The sequence below is a fragment of the Pagrus pagrus genome (assembly GCF_965226575.1).
Source record: "Pagrus pagrus genome assembly, chromosome: 2".
NCBI classification, from domain to species: Eukaryota; Metazoa; Chordata; class Actinopteri; order Spariformes; family Sparidae; genus Pagrus; species Pagrus pagrus.
This window is the reverse complement of record NC_140186.1, coordinates 18,470,163-18,495,742: the sequence shown is the minus strand read 5'-3', so window position 1 is coordinate 18,495,742 and position 25,580 is coordinate 18,470,163. Positions and strand designations below refer to the sequence as shown.

General features: G+C 39.9%; 4 protein-coding genes across 4 annotated transcripts; all 4 read left to right on the top strand.

The window, feature by feature from the left end:
• The first annotated feature begins 2,341 nt into the window (after positions 1 to 2,341).
• Positions 2,342 to 4,734, top strand: LOC311267556 (sialidase-3-like). The gene is made up of 2 exons (XM_084370675.1): positions 2,342 to 3,195; positions 3,285 to 4,734. The coding sequence occupies exons 1-2, from the start codon at positions 2,968 to 2,970 to the stop codon at positions 4,218 to 4,220; spliced, it is 1,164 nt and encodes a 387-aa protein (XP_084226801.1). The 5' UTR covers positions 2,342 to 2,967; the 3' UTR covers positions 4,221 to 4,734.
• A 193-nt stretch (positions 4,735 to 4,927) lies between these two features.
• Positions 4,928 to 8,867, top strand: LOC311267493 (sialidase-3-like). Its single transcript, XM_084370586.1, has 2 exons — positions 4,928 to 5,874; positions 5,964 to 8,867. Exons 1-2 carry the CDS (start codon positions 5,647 to 5,649, stop codon positions 6,915 to 6,917), a joined length of 1,182 nt encoding a protein of 393 aa, XP_084226712.1. The 5' UTR covers positions 4,928 to 5,646; the 3' UTR covers positions 6,918 to 8,867.
• A 5,484-nt stretch (positions 8,868 to 14,351) lies between these two features.
• Positions 14,352 to 15,604, top strand: LOC311274583 (sialidase-3-like; the record flags this gene model as incomplete). Its single annotated transcript, XM_084382388.1, has 2 exons — positions 14,352 to 14,579; positions 14,669 to 15,604. The coding sequence occupies 2 exons, from the start codon at positions 14,352 to 14,354 to the stop codon at positions 15,602 to 15,604; spliced, it is 1,164 nt and encodes a 387-aa protein (XP_084238514.1).
• A 1,354-nt stretch (positions 15,605 to 16,958) lies between these two features.
• LOC311269520 (sialidase-3-like) lies at positions 16,959 to 19,351 on the top strand. The gene is made up of 2 exons (XM_084373706.1): positions 16,959 to 17,262; positions 17,352 to 19,351. Exons 1-2 carry the CDS (start codon positions 17,035 to 17,037, stop codon positions 18,291 to 18,293), a joined length of 1,170 nt encoding a protein of 389 aa, XP_084229832.1. The 5' UTR covers positions 16,959 to 17,034; the 3' UTR covers positions 18,294 to 19,351.
• Positions 19,352 to 25,580: the final 6,229 nt, after the last annotated feature.

Genomic DNA, 25,580 nt, shown 5'->3' with positions numbered 1-25,580 from the left:
TCCTTAAATGCTGAGAAAAACAAATTTGTTTTTTCAGTCTTTAGAAATTTAAAAGCACATTGTTCCGCACCTTTAAAGAGTTTTCATTGCATATTATTATATACTTTCAAATGATATGTTTCCACTGATAAAGGTCATTAAAGAGGACAGACCTCTTGTTTTCCTAGACAGGAGAAATGTCTGCCTATGATGAGCAGTGGACAAGTGAAAATGAAAAACAAGCTTTTCCATGAATTGAGCCTCTCTGTTGACCTCATTTAATAGTTCAGCATTTGGGTGAAACTGCAAAGTCCTGCAAAAAAAAAACAACCTCAATTTCACAACAGTGTTTTTATGCTCACTTCTAGGTGGTTATTCCCCTTTTCAATACACACTTCATGTAGTTAATGGAAACTGGAAGCATCTGACTTAGCAAACATTGAACTTACATGACAGATCATCACTCCAGACAGATCTGATCTAAACCTTCTCACATTAATACATCAAACAAACAGAAAAGTCATATTTCCTTGGTGTTTACTACATTGTTTTTCACCTTAAGAGGTGTAATTAGTCCTTTTTAAAAAGTGGCGTTGGTAAGATTGTAGAATCCAGCAAGAGCAAGCTAAATTTTGAAAGTATCGAGCAGAAGAATCCCACTCTCTCCTTACAGGCCTTCCTCCAGAGCTGGCTAGCTCACTTGTTTCAACAAGCTCTTTTAGCTTTTTTTGTCTAATTAATATATACATTCACTACTCTTTTAAATGCCCCAATCAGATAAATCTCGAATTAATTATATCGTTATCTCGGGAAAACAAAGTTTCATTATCTCGAGATCTCGAGAAAATTATCCCGTTATCTCTGGAAAATGGCAGTTGTTATTTCGAGATAATAACTTGAGATCGAGAAAACAAATGAAATTCACTCGTTATTACGGGAAAACGGATTAAATTAAATGTATGAATGCATGGCCCTTTAGGGCTTCTGTACTTTTGCAATGGTAAAATTCTTTTCCAACTGGCATCTCGATCAACCAACTTTAATGATTGCATGTTCGTAGTGTATGAAAACAAGCTTTCATTTGCATTTTCCTCAGCCAACTTTCTTGAAGTTTGGTTAAGACTTATGATACATCGGGATGGAAACCTGGGTTAGATTTTGGATTTTATCTGATATACCATATATTTGTAAGTGCTTCACAGCCATGGTGTGTCACATGTTTTCTTACATGTTATGCAGATGATGCAATCGTGTATTGTTCAGACCCTTGAATTAATGTGATACACGTTTAGCTGCAGGTAGCATTTGATACGACTCAGTGTCAGCAGTATGAACTGAGCAGTGCTAAATGCTAACAACGCAAAGTTAAAGTTGTTCTCATGAAAAAGGAACATGCAACATTGTAACTTTTCATTGAAAATTGTTTTCTGTTTCTGTGTCCCCTTTGAAATACTTGGAATTTTTTTGCTGACAGTGTCTTATTTTTAAAATTCTTGTTACATTCGACTTCCTCCCTCCAGCCACATTCCCACTTCCCCAAACCCATTTGTTCCAGTTCTCTGTTCATGAGATGCCCCCTGTTCTCTTGCCACTGTCACCTCGATCCAACATCCAGCCACCTTTGCATTTAGCGTCTGTAATCTGCTACCTGAAACCAGGACACTGAGACCTGTTACTTGCCTGTTTTGAAACTCTGCATTATCATTGGATTTTGTTTTTTCCACCTGGCCCTTTGGAATTGTTTTTCTATTTGGGCTGCTTTCCCAGGTTTTGACCTTTGCCTACTTAATGTTTCTTTATCTGGTCAATAAATCTCTGAACTTTCCCCGTCTGCTTGCTTTATCCGTATTTGGGTCACAATAACATTGACCAACCTGGTAACCGTCATCCGTATGTATCACACCCACAACTTCAACACCATGTCAATCAAACAGTGCCAATATCACATCTACTGTAGAAAGCACCAGTGGATGTCTGTCAGCCTTTTTCATTTGTTAATTATATTTCTTGGTCCAAGCTATTTTTCAGAACACTTTTAACAAATAATACTTATAAAAAACATGTGCCCAGTGTCTCCAGTGTGAACACATATTCACACGTTAAATATTAAATGTCATATTGATAACATAATACATCTGCAGAGCTTGTAGAAAGGTGCGGAAGAAAAGTATCTCTTTTCCTTAAAAACATTATTATAATTGTGAACTAATAATTTTAATTTGTAGTGTTTCCAACAGCTGCTAGTGCAACAAACTGGGAACCACTTGTGGGGGCAGATGATTCGAACAACAGCGGTGTTGTAACATGAATTCAATGGTGGGGGGAGATAGAATCTGAATCTGAAATTTGGGAATCTCTTGGTGGATTTTAACCTGATTTAATAAAGGTTATAACAAGTGGTACACCATTTATAAGTGGTATATTTAGTAAGAAGTTTCATTTGTTACAATCCAGTCCTTGGTAATGTTGACAAGGACTACAGCCTTTTTACCTCTGGGCCAGCCAAAGTGTCAAGTGGTACACAGATTGATTGTTCCCACTTTGGCTTGATATCATGTAATATGTTATTGCTTGAAATCTTATTCATTGTCCCTTTTACAAGAAAGAGCTCCATCTAATTAATTTTCTCTGAGATGTATGTGTCTTCAATCCTGCCTCTGTTCTGCTATTACATTTACTTCCTTGAATAACTAGCGATATGTAATAATATCCACCTTGCATTAAACATATTCCAACCATGGTGTGAAAACCTGTCCTGTCATTTCTTTGCCTTTCTGTAGTTTTATCAAGATGTAGAGGGAATAAGGACATCAACCCCCCTGACTGTTATCTTTATTACTTAATTAGTTGATTTATTAGTGCTTGGTTAATGAGTCATTTTCTGTAATAAAAGACTCCTCCCTCATCCACACAGGGCAGCACCAAGCCTTATAAACACCTTTCTCATAAGCTTAAACGGTATATGCTGATGCGCATTGGACAGCAACCATGGGCAACAAACCCTCACATCAAAAAATCCAAGAAGAAAGAACCGTCTTTCTCTCCAAGGTGAACGAGGTGTACAGGATTCCTTCTCTTTTCTACGACAGAGACAGAAAGATCTTCATGGCCTTTGCAGAGCAGAGGAGCACTACAGATGACGCCAGTACAAAACACCTTGTTTTGAAAACAGGAACGCTGAAGAAGGAGGAGAGCACTGGTGTGAGAACAATTGAGGTAATCATCCCAAACAATTGTTTCATTGCTAAATTACTTGTAAATCTGCTTTGTTTCATTCACACATCTCTGATTAATGTTCTCTCTAGTGGTCGGAGCTCAAAGTGGTGAAGGAGGCACATCTTGATGGACATCGTCCGATGAACCCCTGTCCAGTGTACGAGAAAACCAGCAAAACACTTTTCCTGTTCTTCATCTGCGTTAAGGGCGTCGTCTCAGAGTGCTGGCAGAGATTCTGGGGCCGTAACGAGGCTCGTCTCTGCTACATTACAACAAAAGATGGTGGCCAGACTTGGAGCGGAGTGACTGATTTGTCACATCTTCCTGATATCAGTGAATGGGCCACATTTGCTGTTGGTCCAGGTCATGGTCTTCAAACAGAGAGTGGTAGATTGATTATTCCAACTTATGCATATGCTTCTTGCTCCACCTCATACTGTTGCATATCATGTTATTGCGCCGTCCCGTATGGCCTTGCTCTGTATAGTGACGATAAAGGCAGTAGTTGGCTATTTGGCAGGATGATTGAAACAAAATCAGTTGAATGTGAAATGGCAGAGGTGTCTGATAATGCAGGCCACAACTACATCTACTGCAATGCCCGTAGTGAGGGAGGCTATCGAGTGGAAGCTATCGATACGGGGGCTGGTTTTAAAACCCTCCCATCTGCTGGAAAGCTTGTTGAAACAGGTAGAGGCTGTCAGGGAAGTGTGGTCTCCTTTCCAGCTCTAAGCGAAGGTGCCACGGCTGACTCAAGCCCAAATAAGTGGCTGCTCTACACCCACCCAAGTGATCAGTCCAACAGGATCAATTTAGGAGTGTATCTGAATAAATCCCCACAGGATCCAAATGCATGGAGCAAACCCTGGATCATCAACAGTGGACCCAGTGGTTACTCAGACCTGGCTTACATTGAAGATGGTTGGTTTGCATGTCTCATGGAGTGTGGGGTGGAGAAATATACTGAGCAGATAGCGTATGAAGTGTTTCACTACAGTCAAGTCAAGAAGAGCATTGAGGAGTAAAAGAATAAAATCAATGCCTTTATCAGGTGTGAAGCCTTTTATATTTTTTGGATTCCTTGTATGGGGCTGAAGCCCTTGAATGATAAAGAGATCTACAAATATGTCTTACTTCAAGATGCTGACGCTGTATGTATGTATGATGATATGCTAATGGTGTGTGGGAGGCCTTGTGAAGCTGATCGGATCTTTAAGGGTTTTTTGCTACAATGAAGTCAAGCTGAAACTAGAGAGTAAAAATCAGATGTATTTAATTGTCCATCTTTCACTGAGGCTGTACCACAAAATGACCTGTTGTTTTCCTTCCTTGAGACTTCAAAGTAGCCTGTTGTGTATTACAAATGACACTATTGTGCTGAAATTACATGTAAAACTATAAAAGTATTGGATTGATATGGTTTACGAACAAAGTTATAATGACTTACAGTGTCCTTTAAAATGACTGATTTTGTTTTATTTCAGTTGTAACAACCATATTAATGATGTATGATATGTACCAACATTCAATACTGTAAAGTGCAATTCAAACGATGCTGTATTGACACCAATTTTTTGTTTTTTATTATAATTCAAAGAATTAAACAAGATTTTTGACAAACAATGGCATTGAAATAGCTCTCTTTATCGTTTTTCTGAATAATATATACATTTTTCACACTTGTATTCATGCATGACCTTCAAAGGGTAAGGGGTTTTTTACTTTGCTTTTTTACTTTTATGATTAAACAGAAAACTACTTCCTGTTGTTTAATGGACATACAACAGTGACTCCTATTAAACTGGCACTTGGCACAGACCGGATGTCATTCATCAACATCACTGAGTAATCTGTTAAAAATAAACTCATTGTGTTTTTTCGGCATGTATAACCCTAATTCTGGAAAATGCTTGCAATTATGTAAAGTGGCAATAACAGGTGCAGTCAGTGATGATGTGATCACAGTCTGACCTAAACTTGCTTTGCTGACCTTCCTCTTGGTAAAAAAATAACCAAACCTGTTTTTGTTCTGCTCAAGTGAGGAAGTGGACTTTTATTTTCTGTGTTAATCAACTGAAAAGTGCTGAAGAGGATTTGTGCCACATGTGAAACATTAATTTGAATTGTAAGAACTTTAATTTCTGACAAGTTTAATCTCTGAATTCTCAGTAAAAAGGCAGACTCCTGAGTTCATGATCAGCATTCAAACACTTTGTTACTTGTGCCCCTAATGCTCTTCCTAGAAAATAATTATTCAACTTCCATATTTTCCTGTTTTTCATGTCACTTCTTGAGAAGTGACCAGTAATGTTTAGTCTGTGATAAGAGACTCCTCCCTCATTCAAAAACTGCGCCACCCTGGAACCGTCAGCGGCCAATCCCTAATGATTGTAGCAGTGTACTCTGCATTTCATTCTTTCTTAACCATTGTGCGATCATTTTACACCAACCATGGATGACATAACTTTAAAGGATCATCAACCGCAGAAACAAACTCTCCTTAAATCTGATGGGAAATGGGTTTACAGGATTCCTTCTCTTTTCTACGACAGAGACAGAAAGATCTTTTTTGCCTTTGCAGAGCAGAGGGCGACTGTAGATGATAGCAGTACAAAACACCTGGTTTTGAAAACAGGAACGCTGAAGAAGGAGGAGAGCACTGGTGTGAGAACAATTGAGGTAATCATCTCAAACAATTGTTTTATTGCTAAATTACTTGTGAATCTGCTTTGTTTCATTCACACATCTCTGATTAATGTTCTCTCTAGTGGTCAGAGCTCAAAGTGGTGAAGGAGGCACATCTTGAGGGATATCGTCCGATGAACCCCTGTCCAGTGTACGAGAAAACCAGCAAAACACTTTTCCTGTTCTTCATCTGTGTTAAGGGCGTCGTCTCAGAGTGCTGGCAGAGATTCTGGGGCCGTAACGAGGCTCGTCTCTGCTACATTACAACAGAAAATGGTGGCCAGACTTGGAACGGGGTGACTGATTTGTCACATCTTCCTGATATCAGTGAATGGGCCACATTTGCTGTTGGTCCAGGTCATGGTCTTCAAACAGAGAGTGGAAGATTGATTATTCCAACTTATGCATATGCTTCTTGCTCCACCTCATACTGTTGCATATCATGTAAGTGCTCTGTCCCACATGCTCTCGCTCTGTATCGTGATGAGGAAGGCAGTAGTTGGCATTTTAGCAAGCTGATTGAAACAAAATCAGTTGAATGTGAAATGGCAGAGGTGTCTGATAATGAGGGCCACAACTACATCTACTGCAATGCCCGTAGTGAGGGAGGCTATCGAGTGGAAGCTATTGATTCGGGGGCTGGTTTTAAAACCCTCCCATCTGCTGGAAAGCTTGTTGAAACAGGTAGAGGCTGTCAGGGAAGTGTGGTCTCCTTTCCAGCTCTAAGCGAAGGTGCCACAGCTGACTCAAGCCCAAATAAGTGGCTGCTCTACACCCACCCAAGTGATCCGTGCAAGAGGATTGCTTTAGGAGTGTATCTGAATAAATCCCCACAGGATCCAAATGCATGGAGCAAACCCTGGATCATCAACAGTGGACCTAGTGGTTACTCAGACCTGGCTTACATTGAAGATGGTTGGTTTGCATGTCTTATGGAGTGTGGGGTGCAGAAAGAAACTGAACAGATAAAGTGTGAAGTGTTTCACTACAGTCAAGTCGAACAGGGCATTGCAGGGAAAGATATTGTTTTTATCTGATGTGAAGCCTTCTCTTCATTTTTATAACCATTTTGTAGACATTGTACGGGGCTGAAGACCTGAAATGATTAACTTGACTTTTAGATTCTGATGCTGACCAAGCTTGTAAATATCTGATTTTATGCTCAGGCTAACGGTGTTTGGGAAGCATTGTGAAGTTGATCAGAGAGCCTTTAGAGGTTTTTGCTTTCTCTGTGGCTGTACCACAAATTTTCAGGAAGACTTCAGAGCAGCTTGTTGTGTATTACAAGTGATGCTATTGTACTGTAATCACACTTATAATTACTCAATATAAAGGTGTTGGATTGAGAAACAAAGTCATGATGACTTACACTGTCCATGAAAATGACTGATTTTGTTTTTATATCAGCTGTAACAACCATATTAATGATGTATGTGGGGGATATTTTGCTAATGTTTGTTCTTGTCTACATACAAGTTTATTATTTTCATGTATAGAGTTAAAGTTTTTAACGTGTTTGAATCAGCGTTTACACTCATTCATGTAAAAAAGATAAGATTAAGTGAAAGATCAAACAAAGTGCCATGGTGTTTCCAACCAGGTGTTTCAGGGCTGAAAGTCAGTTTTCCCTCAGTGAACTGTGCCGAGTTCCTACTCCCATGAACTTATCAGCTACATGATCAGCTAATGTAAACTTCATTAACTTTAGAGAACAGTGAAAAGCATTGACACCATGTGGAGAGAACAAGTTACAGTGTTGGGGTGAGACAGCCAAGATCAGGAGCGAGCAATGAAGAATGGACTTTCATCTAACGTGTTGTAAATTATAAGAGAATCTACTGAAAATCGTATTAACAACTATTAGACATATTAAAAGTGTTGGATTTGCAAAGGTATAATTATTTACATGTATTGATTGATATGATTGATTTTGTTTTTAGATTGATTTCAGCTGTAACAACCATATTCATTATGATACTGTACTAACATTTCATACTTATGTGGTGTAACTCAAGCAATGCTGTACTGGCACAGATTTAATGGTTTTTTTTATTAAATGTAAACAGAAAAACAAGATTTTTTGACAAATAAATTGAGTTATAAGCACTTTCTTTATTGGTTTTCTGCAGAGTGAATCTGTTGTGCACATTTGTAAGCATGCACGTCCTCAAAGGAGCACATTTTTTAACTTTGATTATCAGTACTGTCTTAACATTGTTTTTGTACTCTTATTTGTTTGTTCTTGTACACAAATGCTGCTGTGAAAGGTGAATAATCAGTAGTGGACCCAGTGGTTACTCAGACCTTATGGTCTTGTGGAGTGTGGGGAGCAGAAAAAAACTGAGCAGATAGCGTGTGAAGTTTTTCCCACTACAATCAGGTCAAGCACGTGTAGCACTTTAGGTGTAGGACTAGAGTCTAGGTTCAGGAAGAGTGGTGATATTAGTGTTTAAGACTAACAGACCACAGACCAGTGAGTGAGTTTTAACTGCCAGCTAATTTATATAGAAAAATTATTAGAAAAACAGTAACAGTGGTACCAAAACACTTTTACACAAACACACACAACATGAATCGTTCAATCTCCCTCCAACCATTCAAAATGAAACCCAACCTCAGAAAAATAAGGCTATTTTTCCCTATTTATCTTATTTGGATTCAATCCAACCCATTTGAGTTGAGATATAATTTTGTATTTAGGTTTCCTATGTTGGTTGTTTAGTTCTTGGTATCTATTTTGAGTTTACTCAGTTTAAGTTCTCATTTTATCTTAGTTTAGGCCTATTTATGAGTTTTAATTCTAATTTTCTTCTATCTCTTTAATTTGCTTAACCAGCTCTATTTAAGCTTTAAATCACTTTTACAAAACCCATTCACGTCATACCAAATTGGCACACAATAATGAAAAGGGAATAAAAAAAAGAAAAGAAAATGCAAATAAAAAATAAAAAATGTATCAAAAATACAACTCAATCAGATCTCACAGATCAATAACTCAGATTTCTTCAGTTTGATATATGACCAGTCTTTTGGTTAAGTCCTTTCTCAGTCCAAATGAAATTCACTGTGTGTTGCAGCAAAACCTGTCAGTTCTGTCCTACCACGATCCCAGTGTCAGAATCAGTGTCTTTGTCCACGTGTGTAGGTGAGTTTTGCAGCACAGGTGATCCTCCGCTCCGACTCTCTCTCCTATGGGAAGCTCGCCATCTTGTTTCCACGGCTCCAAGTGTATTCACCATGGATCTATAATATAACCTGGATATGACGACGCCTCTCAGCAGGCACGCCGATTTTTTCCAGTGGCCACTCGCGGTATTGCAACAAAAAATCCCATGGGGCCCAGAAAGCATTTTTCCCATAAGCCGTAATAGTAAAAGAGAAGCCTGTAAAACTGTTCTCAGGACACCTCCAGCTGTCAGCACTGTTAACTGCTAATCTTTCTATTCCATTTTTTTAAGTCATGGACTTTTAAACCGTCAAAAAGTTTTCTAAAGGCCAGAAAAGCCCCCCCAAAGTCTCATTTTCAATGGTGACGTCACAGCTGTGTGCGTGAACTCCCAAGCGCGGTCGTGCTGTGTCTCGGGAGCGAGGATGCCTGTTGGCTTAATGACAGCTCTGAACGGGGCTAAACGTGGTGGGAAAAGTGAATTAAACGACTCCAGGGTGAGTCTTTTTCGAGACAGAGTTGTGATACAAGTTTCATATTTTAATGCCATGTATTTTTAAATGCAATTTTAAAGGTATTTTGGCGTTAAATCACCCGCTTAATGACCACATTTTCACTTACTGCCGTCCACTGCTGTGGAAAAGTCAAAAAGTTATTTACCATGCATGTGATAGTGTCGGTGATGATGACTGTTTAATATCCTTTTCATCCTGTCATAACGACCTTTTATTACGGTTTGAACCGTCTCAGTCTGATGGCCTGGAGTCATGCAGTCTGCAGCAGAGCATACTGATGATGATGCAAGTATAAACGACAACGCAATAAATAATAAAGCTGAATAAAATAGAAAAAAAAGATAAAATGAATTAAGAAATGCACATTTTAGTTACGTAATGTCAAAGCATTCTCTATTTAAAGAAAGTAAAAAACAACAGTCAACATGCAGTCACATGTTATACTCTCACTTGGCTCTTACAAACTATTTTTCTCAGGTTTGCAGACTGTAATCACAAATTAAACAATTTTTACTTGGGACAGATTTGTTTGAGCCTTGGAAATATTTTACAATTATTTTTTTTATACATATATGAACAATCAACTTAATGCACATGAATAATGGCACTTGCACTTCGGTAGATATTTGTACTTTATTGGATTCGCACACAACATTGTTTACACATCACAGCAGCTCCACCTGAAAGGGAGAGTCAGGATCCTGAATAGAGGGAGACTGGACATGCTGTATCACTTTGTTAGTATTTGGTGGAACATGTGCCATCATTACTGTGTCTCACATGTGTAGAATATAGTGCCATAGGTGTGTGCATTTAGTTGAGTCACTGTGTTCAGTATGAAACACTAAACAGACAGTCGCTCTGGCCACAGGCTCAGCTCTCTCGTCTCAGTGAAAAAAAAAAAGCTCCCATCTCTGTGGCACCGTGAGTCCACGACACGTTACGCGCCCCGTAACATGTAATCTGTTGTTTATGACAGATCGGACTACACAAATACACACAACATAACATGTATATGATAATCCATCGATCCACCGATTGACTTCGCTGAAAACAAATGCATACGACCGGGAGGAGGGTTAGGAAAACAGCGGAGAACAACGTTTTATCCTTACTTAGAAATAATAAAACAACACAAATTAACCACGTGTAGTCTATAACCATGACTTTGAGAACATCATCGGTTGATGTGCGCTATAAATCCATCATTTGATTGTGTAGATCTGTCGTTACCAGTCAAACTCATCCACAAGCACTCATGAGCGCGCGGCGCTTGTCCAGAACGCAATTTGCTCGTTCTCATTGCCCCAGGGCATGATGGGAGGCCCCAGAGCATCATGGGGGGTGACTCAACTGCGCATGCTCTATGGGCCCCATAACGCGGAAGTAAACCCGGAAGTCAGAAACTTTTTCGGCGTATGCGCCAGGCGAGCAACTCCGTTGAAATCAACGGCGGCCATTTTCCGGTCCTGTATCCACTAATAATACATCCATGGTATTCACACACCAGCGATCCCGACTAAAAAACCTGGCCAAGGCAACGCACATGCAGGCATTTTAGCTTCACATAAATCAGGAAATTAAATAAAAAGAAAGTACTAGTACTGAAATACAGATTAACTATCAACTTAAATACAAACCGCACCCTAAAATGGCGGCCCTGCTCTCGCTTTTTCTCCACCGTGAGACAACTTGACCGTGTAAGCTGTTTTTTTTAGCTCTTAGCTACACATTACACAAATGAAAATACAAAATACACAGCATAACAGTTGTTCAGGCTGCTTTAGCTTAGCTGCGAGTAATATCGTCTTCACACTGAACTTATATGACAAAGGAATACCTGCTAATACACACACTGAAAAAATAGCTTTTTCCACTCACCAAATCCTCGTTCAAAAGTGCAAAAAACTGAATCCAGCAACGTGAACAGCAGTTCGGTACAATATCCTCCCAAAATAAAAGAAAAACAAGGTGTAAAACCTCAAAATAGTCTGCTTTTACTCCTATTTACGTTCTCTTTCCCTTCTGCCGTCTGTAGCATTCCGCTCTCGCTCTAATTATCCTCCCTCTCTCCAGCAAGCGGCGCTGTAGTCACCTGACCAGCACTTGTTAAAGGAGCAGTACACACAAAATAATAATAAATTGAACAGTAAACTGCTTTTATGACATTCTGTTACATTAAACACAATAATTATTATGTTTGCTTATTTTTAAGTTTGATCTTAAGTTAAATCAGTTTATTGTGTTTCTCATCTAGGTTACACACGGCATTACAGAGTGAAGAAAAATCTTTACATGATGTCTCTCTATTTTTAAAGATTTTTTGTTTTCCTTGAATGGGACTCATCTATAACATATATAATAGTTGTACAGTATCGCCGGTTACTTTCTCTCACAGGAAGCTGCTGTTTTGCCAAAAAGGAAGGGAGCAGAAAAATTCTTCTTCCTGTTTTCAAAAGAAATACAGCACCGACTCTAATCAGGAAGGATTAATGAATCCATTATTAAATTCATTGAAAGGTAACTGGCCCGACTTTCTCTAATCTTTCTAACCTTCAATTCTGCAGTTGGAAATGTTAATAAAGTCACTGGTAAAAGGTTTCTCATTTGCCAACAATTCAAGTTGGTAACTAATTAATAAATGCACAAGTCTGCAATGTAATTAGTGATACATTTTTAAAAATGGATTTTGGTCAGGATGGCTGTCTGCAGTGTAGGTCATAAGTCCCGCCCCCAAAATGTCAGCAGATGGGACACGAGCCAAAATACTCAGAGTAAAAGTCAAATAAATTCTTCACAAAGATGGTTTCTGTTATTTTAGGTAGCTCTTATCTTGCTGATGTAAGTTCAAATAGTCATTTTCCTGATAAGTTTGGTTTTAATTAGTTATCATGCTAGAAAAAGAGGGTGTGACATAATGACTGACAGCTGAGCCCTGCTTGCAGTTGAATTGGGCAGGTGTATGGGCGGGAACTCGGTACTCGACCGCCCAATCAGTACTGCACAGACTCTGGCTCCAAATGACATCGCCAGTTCAAGATGGCCGCACCTGTATCCAGGATTTTTGGCTTCATTTTTGTACATTGGGAGGAGGTGGTAGAGCGTCGTCCATCTTTATGCAGTCTATGGTTACAGCATGTAACTCCCAGTAAAGCCATGACTCTTGGTTTTAAATTTCTGTCGCTGTGTGCAGGTGAGGCAAAGTGTTATTTAGTGAGATTTAGTGGTGTTGGGAGGTAGATTTTTTTAACCCTGGCTAGCTGATGCACTGATTTAATATTAATGCTAAGCTAAGCTAACTGTAACCTGGCTTTAGCCCCATACTTCATGCAGAATGAAAGTGGTGATGATCTCATCATCCAACTCTTGGGGAAAAAAACAATGAGCGTGCTTCCCAGGATGTCAGTTCTTAGCAAATTCTCTCTGCCTGAGGTGTTTACAGGAAGGATGATAAGATGACATTTACATTTCAATAAAACAGCAAATGGTCACTGCCCTGGGAAAGACATGATCAAAACAGACACCAGGGGGTCATTGTTTTTGGGAAGAAGTAATTCATGACTGTCGTAAAGTATGCAACCACTGTATTTAAGGCAGAAACATTTGGAAGACTGGAGAGAACACTTTGGGTCTTCTCTCCATGCAGCATGTATTAAAGAGATCTGATTCATGATACTGATTCTGAAATTCTTCAGAGAATTAGCAACTTTCTATCTCAACAAGGAGAATTTCCCTTAAACCTTTAAACATTAAATATTGATATTCGCAGGCTGGCGACCAGAAGGTCGCTGGTTCGAAACCCCGGCTCCCCTGGGCGGAACTGAGCTACAGGCCGAAGTATCCTTGAGCAAGATACTGAACCCTGACATTGCTCCTGGCGTGCAGTTGGCACCCTGTGGGGCAGCCTCTGCCGTCAGAAGGGCCCTGCGATGAGCTGGCGGCCATCCAGGGATATACCCTAGCCTCCGCCCATTTAAATACTGGGATTGGCTCCAGCAACCCGCAACCCCCCTGAACGGGGGGGATATAGCGGCAACATCTCTCTGCGACCCACACGGATTAAGCGGCAAAAGATAATGAGATGAGATGAGATGAGATGAGATATTCGCCTCCTAAATTTTTTGTAATTCTTCAACGATAAAAGCAACAAAACACACAATGAATTAAGTTCAACAGTAATTTGACTGACTGCATTTCTCTCTTCAAATCTTCTATATATTAGATATTATCGTTATCATGTTCTCTTTCGGCCACCATAATCATGTAGTGAAAATATGATATCAACACCTCTGATGGCCATGCACCAAATACAAAATATCTTTTGTAACTTGGATGAAATGATCCTTTAGCTCATGCTAATAGTTCAGGAGGTCCATGGTGAGAAAGATGCCAAGAGAGAAAGCAGCACAGATGCAGGGTCATGTTGTAGGAGAGTAAAGAAATAAAAGATTAACTGAAATCATACCTCCATGCATCAAAGGTCAATGAGCCTGTAGCAGTCCTGATGTTTGCTCGTAGTCACTTGTGTGTTACTGCTGCAAAGGAAGTGGACTTTGGTTTTCTGCTATTCAACCGCAAAGTGCTGAAGAGGATTTTCCTGCTTTTTCAAGTCACTTCTTGAGAAGTGGACAATGATGTTGAGTCTGTAATAAAAGACTCCTCGGTCATTCACACAGGGCAGCACCAAGCCTTATTGTTTTATAAGGCTTGGTGCTGCCCTGTGTGAACGACGGAGGAGTCTTTACTCATAAGCTTAAACGGTATATGCTGATACGCATTGGACAGCAACCATGGGCAACAAACCCTCACATCAAAAAATCCAGGAAGAAAGAACCGTCTTTCTCTCCAAGGTGAACGAGGTGTACAGGATTCCTTCTCTTTTCTACGACAAAGACAGAAAGATCTTCATGGCCTTTGCAGAGCAGAGGAGTACTTCAGGTGACGCCAGTACAAAACACCTGGTTTTGAAAACAGGAACACTGAAGAAGGAGGAGAGCACTGGTGTGAGAACAATTGAGGTAATCATCCCAAACAATTGTTTCATTGCTAAATTACTTGTGAATCTGCTTTGTTTCATTCACACATCCCTGATTAATGTTCTCTCTAGTGGTCGGAGCTCAAAGTGGTGAAGGAGGCACATGTTGATGGATATCGTCCGATGAACCCCTGTCCAGTGTACGAGAAAACCAGCAAAACACTTTTCCTGATCTTCATCTGTGTTAAAGGCGTCGTCTCAGAGTGCTGGCAGAGATTCACGGGCCATAACGAGGCTCGTCTCTGCTACATTACAACAGAAGACGGTGGCCAGACTTGGAGCGGGGTGACTGATTTGTCACATCTTCCTGATATCAGTGAATGGGCCACATTTGCTGTTGGTCCAGGTCATGGTCTTCAAACAGAGAGTGGTAGATTGATTATTCCAACTTATGCATTTGCTTCTTGCTCCACCTCATACTGTTGCATATCATGTTATTGCGCCGTCCCGTATGGCCTTGCTCTGTATAGTGATGATAAAGGCAGTAGTTGGCTATTTGGCAGGATGATTGAAACAAAATCAGTTGAATGTGAAATGGCAGAGGTGTCTGATAATGCAGGCCACAACTACATCTACTGCAATGCCCGTAGTGTGGGAGGCTATCGAGTGGAAGCTATCGATACGGGGTCTGGTTTTAAAACCCTCCCGTCTGCTGGAAAGCTTGTTGAAACAGGTGGAGGCTGTCAGGGAAGTGTGGTCTCCTTTCCAGCTCTAAGCGAAGGTGCCACGGCTGACTCAAGCCCAAATCAGTGGCTGCTATACACCCACCCAAGTGATCAGTCCAACAGGATCAAGTTAGGAGTGTATCTGAATAAATCCCCACAGGATCCAAATGCATGGAGCAAACCCTGGATCATCAACAGTGGACCCAGTGGTTACTCAGATCTGGCTTACATTGAAGATGGTTGGTTTGCATGTCTCATGGAGTGTGGGGTGGAGAAATATACTGAGCAGATAGCGTATGAAGTGTTTCACTACAGTCAAGTCAAGAAGAGTATTGAGGAGTAAAAGAATAAAATCAATGCCTTTATCAGGTGTGAAGCCTTTTATAATGTTTGGATTCCTTGTATGGGGCTGAAGCCCTTGAATGATAAAGAGATCTACAAATATGTCTGACTTCAAGATGCTGACGCTGTATGTATGTATGATGATATGCTAATGGAGTGTGGGAGGCATTGTGAAGCTGATCGGATCTTTAAGGGTTTTTTGCTACAATGAAGTCAAGCTGAAACTAGAGAGTAAAAATCAGATGTATTTAATTGTCCATCTTTCACTGAGGCTGTACCACAAAATGACCTGTTGTTTTCCTTACTTGAGACTTCAAGGTAGCCTGTTGTGTATTACAAATGACACTATTGTGCTGAAATTACATGAACAACTAGTTAATATAAAGGTATTGGATTGATATGATTAACAAACAAAGCTATAATGACTTACATTGTCCTTTAAAATGACTGATTTTGTTTTATTTCAGTTGTAACAACCACATTAATGATGTATGATATGTACCAACATTCAATACTGTAAAGTGCAATTCAAACGATGCTGTATTGACACCAAGTTTTCACTTTTTATCATAATTCAAAGAATTAAACAAGATTTTTGACAAACAATGGCATTGAAATAGCTCTCTTTATTGTTTTTCTGAATAATATATACATTTTTCACACTTGTATTCATGCATGACCTTCAAAGGGTAAAGGGTTTTTTACTTTGCTTTTTTACTTTTATGATTAAACAGAAAACTACTTCCTGCTGTTTAATGGACATACAACAGTGACTCCTATTAAACTGGCACTTGGCACAGACCAGATGTCATTCATCAACATCACTGAGTAATCTGTTAAAAATAAACTCATTGTGTTTTTTCGGCATATATAACCCTAATTGTGGAAAATGTTTGCAATTATGTAAAGTGGCAATAACAGGTGCAGTCAGTGATGATGTGATCACAGTCTGACCTAAACTTGCTTTGCTGACCTTCCTCTTGGTAAATAAATAACCAAACCTGTTTTTGTTCTGCTCAAGTGAGGAAGTGGACTTTGATTTTCTGTGTTAATCAACTGAAAAGTGCCGAAGAGGATTTGTGCCACATGTGAAACATTTATTTGAATTGTAAGAACTTTAATTTCTGACAAATTTAATCTCTGAATTCTCAGTAAAAAGGCAGACTCCTGAGTTCATAATCAGCATTCAAAGACTCTGTTACTTGTGCCCCTAATGCTCTTCCTAGATAAGAATGACTCAACTTCCATATTTTCCTGTTTTTCATGTCACTTCCTGAGAAGTGACCAGTAATGTTTAGTCTGTGATAAGAGACTCCTCCCTCATTCAAAAACTGCGCCACCCTGGAACCGTCAGCAGGCAATCTAGGATTGTAGCAGTGTACTCTGCATTTCATTCTTTCTTAACCATCGTACGATCATTTTACACCAACCATGGATGACATAACTTTAAAGGATCATCTACCGCAGAAACAAACTCTCCTTAAATCTGATGGGGAATGGGTTTACAGGATTCCTTCTCTTTTCTACGACAGAGACAGAAAGATCTTCATGGCCTTTGCAGAGCAGAGGAGCACTACAGATGACGCCAGTACAAAACACCTGGTTTTGAAAACAGGAACGCTGAAGGAGGAGGAGAGCACTGGTGTGAGAACGATTGAGGTAATCATCCCAAACTGTTTTTTCTTTGCTAAATTACTTGTGAATCTGCTTTGTTTCATTCACACATCTCTGATTAATGTTCTCTCTAGTGGTCGGAGCTCAAAGTGGTGGAGGAGGCACATCTTGATAGACATCGTCCGATGAACCCCTGTCCAGTGTACGAGAAAACCAGCAAAACACTTTTCCTGTTCTTTATCTGTGTTCCGAACGGCGTCACAGAGAGAAGGCAGAGATTCACGGGCCATAACGAGGCTCGTCCCTGCTACATTACAACAGAAGATGGTGGCCAGACTTGGAGCGGGGTGACTGATTTGTCACATCTTCCTGATATCAAAAGATGGGCCACATTTGCTGTTGGTCCAGGTCATGGTCTTCAAACAGAGAGTGGTAGATTGATTATTCCAACTTATGCATATGCTTCTCCCTTCACCTCAATCTGTTTAATATCATGTTTTTGCGCCGTCCCACATGCTCTCGCTCTGTGTAGTAACGATAAGGGCAGAAGTTGGCATTTTAGCAAGCTGATTGAAACAAAATCACTTGAATGTGAAATGGCAGAGGTGTCTGATGATCATGTCTACTGCAATGCCCGTAGTAAGGGAGGCTATCGAGTGGAAGCTATTGATACAGGGGCTGGTTTTAAAACCCTCTCACCTGCTGGAAAGCTTGTTGAAACAGATAAAGGCTGTCAGGGAAGTGTGATCTCCTTTCCAGCTCTAAGCGAAGGTGCCACGGCTGACTCAAGCCAGAACAAGTGGCTGCTCTACACCCACCCAAGTGATCAGTCCAACAGGATCAAGTTAGGAGTGTATCTGAATAAATCCCCAGAGGAACCAAATACATGGAGCAAACCCTGGATCATCAACAGTGGACCCAGTGGTTACTCAGACCTGGCTTACATTGAAGATGGTTGGTTTGCATGTCTTATGGAGTGTGGGGTGGAGAAATATACTGAGCAGATAGCGTATGAAGTGTTTCACTACAGTCAAGTCGAACAGGGCATTGCAGGGAAAGAAATAGTTTTTATCTGATGTGAAGCCTTCTCTCCATTTTTATTATCATTTTGTAGACATTGTACGGGGCTGAAGACTTTTAGATTCTGATGCTGATCAAGCTTGTAAATATCTGATTTTATGCTCAGGCTAATGGTGTTTGGGAAGCATCGTGAAGTTGATCAGAGAGCCTTTAAAGGTTTTTGCTTTCTCTGTGGCTGTACCACAAATTTTGTTTTCCTTACATGAGACTTCAGAGCAGCTTGTTGTGTATTACAAGCGATGCTATTGTACTGTAATCACACTTATAACTACTCAATATAAAGGTGTTGGGTTGAGAAACAAAGTCATGATGACTTACACTGTCCATGAGAATGACTGATTTTGTTTTTATATCAGCTGTAACAACCATATTAATGATGTATGTGGGAGATATTTTGCTAATGTTTGTTCTTGTCTACATACAAGTTTATTATTTTCATGTATAGAGTTAAAGTTTTTAACGTGTTTGAATCAGCGTTTACTCTCATTCATGTAAAAAAGATAAGATTAAGTGAAAGATCAAACAAAGTGCCATGGTGTTTCCAACCAGGTGTTTCAGGGCTGAAAGTCAGTTTTCCCTCAGTGAACTGTGCCGAGTTCCTACTCCCATGAACTTATCAGCTACATGATCAGCTAATGTAAACTTCATTAACTTTAGAGAACAGTGAAAAGCATTGACACCATGTGGAGAGAACAAGTTACAGTGTTGGGGTGAGACAGCCAAGATCAGGAGCGAGCAATGAAGAATGGACTTTAATCTAACGTGTTGTAAATTATAAGAGAATCTACTGAAAATCGTATTAACAACTATTAGACATATTAAAAGTGTTGGATTTGCAAATGTTTAATTATTTGCATGTATTGATTGATATGATTGATTTTGTTTTTAGATTTATTTCAGCTGTAACAACCATATTCATTATGATACTGTTCTAACATTTCATACTTATGTGGTGTAACTCAAGCAATGCTGTACTGGCACAGATTTAATGTTTTGTTTATTAAATGTAAACAGAAAAACGTGATTTTTTGACAAATAAATTGAGTTATAAGAGCTTTCTTTATTGGTTTTCTGCAGAGTGAATCCGTTTTGCACACTTGTGCTCAAAGGGGCACATTTTTTAACTTCGATTATCAGTACTGTCTTAACATTGTTTTTGTACTCTTATTTGTTTGTCCGTGTACAGAAATGCTGCTGTAAAAGGTGAATAATCAGTAGTGGACCCAGTGGTTACTCAGACCTTATGGTCTTGTGGAGTGGGGAGCAGAAAAAAACTGAGCAGATAGCGTGTGAAGTTTTTCCCGCTACAATCAGGTCAAGCACGGCATTACAGAGTGAAGAAAAATCTTTACATGATGTTAAAACATCTCTCTATGTAAAAGATTTTTTGTTTTCCTTGAATTGGGACTCATCACTTAAAATGATACAGGGCTTTACAAATATGCCTTTAAGATGCTAACTTTATAAAACCAACAATGTAAATGTATGATTATATGCAGAGATTTTATTGATACTTCTGATGTGTATGCCAAGGGGGATCTTAAAGTTGCTTAGCTTGAGAAATAAAAGCTTGTTCTTGAGAAATCTAATGGGACTATATAATAGTTGTACAGTATCGCCGGTTACTTTCTCTCACAGGAAGCTGCTGTTTTGCCAAAAAGGAAGGGAGAAGAAAAATTCTTCTTCCTGTTTTCAAAGGAAATACAGCACCGACTCTAATCAGGAAGGATTAATGAATCCATTATTAAATTCATTGAAAGGTAACTGGCCCAACTTTCTCTAATCTTTCTAACCTTCAATTCTGCAGTTGGAAATGTTAATAAAGTCACTGGTAAAAGGTTTCTCATTTGCCAACAATTCAAGTTGGTAACTAATTAATAAATGCACAAGTCTGCAATGTAATTAGTGATACATTTTTAAAAATGGATTTTGGTCTGGATGGCTGTCTGCAGTGTGGGTCATAAGTCCCGCCCCCTCCATGTTAGCAGATGGGGCAAAGTGTTATTTAGTGAGATTTAGTGGTGTTGGGAGGTAGATTTTTTAACCCTAGCTAGCTGATGCACTGATTTAGTATTAATGCTAAGCTAAGCTAACTGTAACCTGGCTTTAGCCCCATACATCAAGATGCTGACGCTGTATGTATGTATGATAATATGCTAATGGAGTGTGGGAGGCCTTGTGAAGCTGATCGGATCTTTAAGGTTTTTTGCCACAATGAAGTCAAGCTGAAACTAGAGAGATGTATTTAAATGTCCATCTTTCACTCCTCCCAGTTGGACCTCGATACCCTACGGAGCAGCAGCAGCAGCAGCAGCAGCACTGAAAGTATTTTTTTTTACACTATCTGGACCCCATTTCCGCAAATATCCTCATGTATATTTATTATGGTTAATGGGGAGAGGTGGCGGATTACAATTAGCAGTGGATTGTCAGCTTGATTGGTGATATTAGGTGGATTTGAACCAGGCCTCTCCAGCAGCCTTGCCAACAGCCCTGCTGTAGCCACAAACTGCCTTGGGCTGCATACTCGCCAGGCCAAGGCCCAAGCCTTACTGCAACCCATCCACCAGGCCCGGCTCAGGCCCAGGCCTTACTGCAGCCCATCCATCAGGCCAGGCTCAGGCCCAGGCCCTACTGCAGCCCATCCACCAGGCCAGGCCCAGGCCCAGGCCCGACTGCAGCCATCCACCAGGCCAGGCTCAGGCCCTGACCTTACTGCAGCCCATCCATCGGGCCAGGCTCAGGCCCAGGCTCAGGCCCAGGCTCAGGCCCAGGCCTTACTGCAGCCCATCCATCAGGCCAGGCTCAGGACCAGGCCCTACTGCAGCCCTTCCATCAGGCCAGGCTCAGGCCCAGGCCTTACTGCAGCCCGGCCACCAGGCCAAGGCCCGGGCCCAAATGCGACTAGCGGGGAGAGCCTAGCCAGCAACAAGCAGAATACCACCTTCTGAGGCAAGCGGGAGGGTTTAATCACCCTCCCTTCGCGGTAAGTGTCTCAACAGTCTGGAGGAATTGTATCTGGGGCAGAGGGAATCTGAGGCAGCATTGTGGGAGAGCATCTCACTGGCTCCCAGCCCTTACTTCCACAGGTGGGCCTGCAGCACCCCGAGACTCACACACCGGGGAGGGGAAGCGAGAGTAAGGGAGAGGCGTCAGAGGCGGCCACCTGCCGACCCGACCTATTGGTGAACAAAGCCAAACTAGAGAGGAATATGGCGAACACCAATGCAAAACTGAAAGACATACAAGATGTTAAAAGTCTAATTGAAAACAAGTTTGATGGACTGGAATCATCACTGGAACTCTCACAAGGGGAGCTGAGTGACATAAAAAAGAATGTTGAAGTGATGGTGGGTCTGAAGAGGGTGGAAGAGCTGGAACAACAGAATAAGGAGAAAGACACAAACATTGCAACGTTGGAGGATAGGATAAATGATCTTGAGCAGTACTCCAGAGTAAATGATATAGTTGTGACAGGATTGAAAACCAAGCCTCAATCTTATGCAAAAGCAGCAGCTAGTTTACAAAATGGAGAGCCAGATGAGGACGACAACGAGTCAGTTGAACAGCAACTGATTAAGTTCCTTCAGTCTAACGATGTCCAAGTAAATAAACAGGACATAGAAGCTTGCCATCCTCTTCCACAATCTTATCAACAGAGAAAAGAGGGCAAGATAGCACCCATCATAGCGAGATTTACAAACAGGAAGTCCAAAATTAGCCTATAAAAACAGGGGAGAGTGCTTAAGGGGACCAATGTGTACCTAAATGAACATCTTACGAAAACAAATGCTGAATTAGCCAGGCGTGCCAGGCAACTGCGCAGAGAGAAGAAAATCAAGGGAACATGGACCAGAAATTGTAAAGTGTATATACTAACAAACGGAAACCCAGAAACAGCCAAAGTGATGCCAGTTAAAAGCCTGGAAGATCTAGAAAAGTTCAGAGAAAGATGAGGCCTTACAAGGTAATCCCATGATGTGCCAACTAAACAAACCATGGACAGAAATCAGGATACAGATCCAGAGATACATTTTTTTAATAATCTAGATAATTGTAATTACTTTACAGTGGACCAGTTTAACAATAGCATTAAAGTAGAGCACAGCATTTCATTAATTCACTTCAACAGCCGTAGTCTCAATAAGAACTTCCAGTGAATTTACCAGGCCATTTAGTGTAATAGCACTTTCTGAAACATGGATTGGGGATGGTAGAGGTGATGAATATGAAATTACAGGCTATGAGTTGAACCACATAAACAGGACTGAAAGAAATGGAGGGGGAACAGCGTTGTATGTAGACAGAAGATTGAAGTATTGTAAAGTAGAGAGATTGACTGAGGCTGTGGAAAATGTTTGTGAATGCATAACTATTGAGATTGATATGAGCAGGAACAGAAACATTATGATAAGCTGTATTTACCGGGCCCGGATATAAATATGTTTAAGGACTGGATAGAAAAAGTGTATACAATGACTGAGAAGAAAGTTATATTTATATGTGGTGACTTCAACATAGACCTCCTAAATCCCTACAAGCAAACATCGATAAATGATTTCACTGAAACCATTTACACAATGAGCCTATATCCCACAATTACAAAGCCAAGTAGAATTACTTCACATTCAGCCACAATCATAGACAACATATTTACTAATAATATGGAGAATACAATAGTAAGCGGGCTTCTGGTTAAGGACATTACTGACCACCTGCCAGTCTTTGCCATACACGACTGTAATCATAAGCTAATGGAGGAGAGCAACATTAGGCAAAGAAGAATGAGAACTGTTGAATCTGTGAATGCCTTCAGAACGGATCTTATGTCTCATGACTGGAGTGATGTTTTACAGGCCCATGATGCAAACTCTGCTTATGAAATATTTCTAGACTCCTTCTTAGCACTATACAACAAAAGCTGTCCAGTCAGGCAAAATAAAAGGAAAAAGAAGAGCAGTGACAAACCATGGCTCACCAGGGGTTTACTGAATGCATGCAAGAAAAAGAACACTATGTACAGGAAATTTATTAAATATAGAGGTAAAGACCAAGAAATCAAATACAAAAGGTACAAAAACAAATTAACAGATATAATGAGAAAATGTAAAAAAGAGTATTTTGATAATGAGCTAGAGATCAATAAAAACAACATTAAGAGAACATGGGATATACTAAGTAAAATTATCAGAAACAAATCGACCAGCACTGGCTATTCTAGTCATTTTATTGACAATGGAAAAATTGTCAGTAACATGAATGAAGTGGCAGATGGTTTTAACAAATTCTTTGTCTCGGTGGGCCCCAAATTGGCAGGGGAAATAGTACCACTGGAGGAAAGCAGTGCAGAGCTAATTTATGGCATTAGAAATCCAGCAACAATGTTCCTGAGAAAAGTTGACGAGACAGAGATTATTGAACTTGTTAATAAATTCAAAAATAAAAGATCTACTGACTGGAATGGAATTGATATGATGTTAGTTAAGGAAGTAATTTCGGCCATTGTAGTGCCTCTAACCCACATCTGTAACCTATCCTTCCAGTTGGGCTGCTTCCCAGACAACATGAAAACAGCGAAAGTAATCCCACTGTTCAAAGCAGGAGATAAAAACTCATATACAAATTACAGACCAGTCTCACTTTTATCTCAATTTTCAAAAATACTTGAAAAACTTTTTGTTGACAGACTGGACTGCTTTGTTGAAAAACACAAACTATTAATTGATTGTCAATACGGGTTCAGAGACGGTAGATAAACCTCAATGGCCTTGATGGAACTTATGGAAGAGCTTTCAAGTGCTGTTGATAAGAAGAAGTTTGCAGTGGGGGTTTTCATAGACCTGAAGAAAGCATTTGACACGATAGACCATGATATTATGTTGAAGAAAATGGAAAGATTTGGAGTAAGAGGAGTGGGACTGGAATGGCTAAAGAGCTACATCAGAAATAGGACCCAGTATGTACAGGTTGGTGATGCCATGTCCAAGACAGCAGAAATTACATGTGGAGTGCCGCAGGGTTCAATAGTTGGACCAAAGTTATTCATTATGTATATAAACAACATCTGTCATGTGTCCAACATTTTAAAATATGTAATTTTTGCCGACGACACCAATATTTTCTGTACAGATGACTGTTTACAGAGGTTAATGGAGAAGGTGTCAGTAGAATTAGGTAAACTGAAAATGTGGTTTGATGCAAATAAGCTATCTTTGAGTGTGAAAAAAACCAAATTTATGATTTTTGGAAATCGCAAAACCCACTTAACAACTCAAGTAAACTTAAGGATAGAGGAGATGGAACTAGAAAGAGTATATGAAAACACATTTTTAGGAGTAAGGATAGACCACAAATTCAGTTGGAAACCACAGGTGAACCAAGTCAGATCCAAAATTTCCAGAAGCATCGGTGTGATGAACAAAGTCAAACACCTTCTAAACTTCAGATCTATGAACCTCCTTTACTGCACCTTGATTCTGCCATATTTAACTTACTGTGTTGAGATATGGGGTAATGCCTGCAAAACTACGCTACAGACAGTATGCACAGTACAAAAAAAAGCAATAAGAATAGTAAATAATGTTGGTTTTTATGATCATACCAATTCACTATTTATAAAGACAAAAACACTTAAATTCATGGACTTGGTAGACCAGAAAACTGCATTACTCATGTACAAATCCAGAAATAACCTGCTTCCTTCCAACATACAATCCATGTTCAAAGAGAGAGAGGGGGGTTACGCCCTCAGAAACAAACTAAATTGGAAACAGCCCGTCTACAATACAGATATGAAAAGCAGGTGCATTTCTGTTTGTGGCGTGAAGTTATGGAATGCATTACCTGATGAACTAAAATACAGTAAGAATGTGCCAATATTTAAAAAAAGGTACAAAGATATGATGATAGATAAATACAGACTTGCTCCTGGGTAACCAAACAATGGAGAGCAATGAGCAATGAGTATTATAATTATAACTACTTATGAAAAATAGATGTATGTATGTATGTTTGTATCTATGTATGTGAATGTATAATATATCTAAGCATGTACTGGGTGTGTAGGCGTTTTTGTGATGCATATGTTTGTACGTAGGTATGTATATGCTTCTTGTTTTGATTGATATGTAAGAAAAGGGGGGGCTATATATAAGCTGAGGCTTCCGCCCCCATCCTTTGGTTGTGACCAGAGTTTATACTCTCTGAGTGACCAATAAATTTCATTCATTCATTCATTCATTCATACACTGAGGCTGTACCACAAAATGACCTGTTGTTTTCCT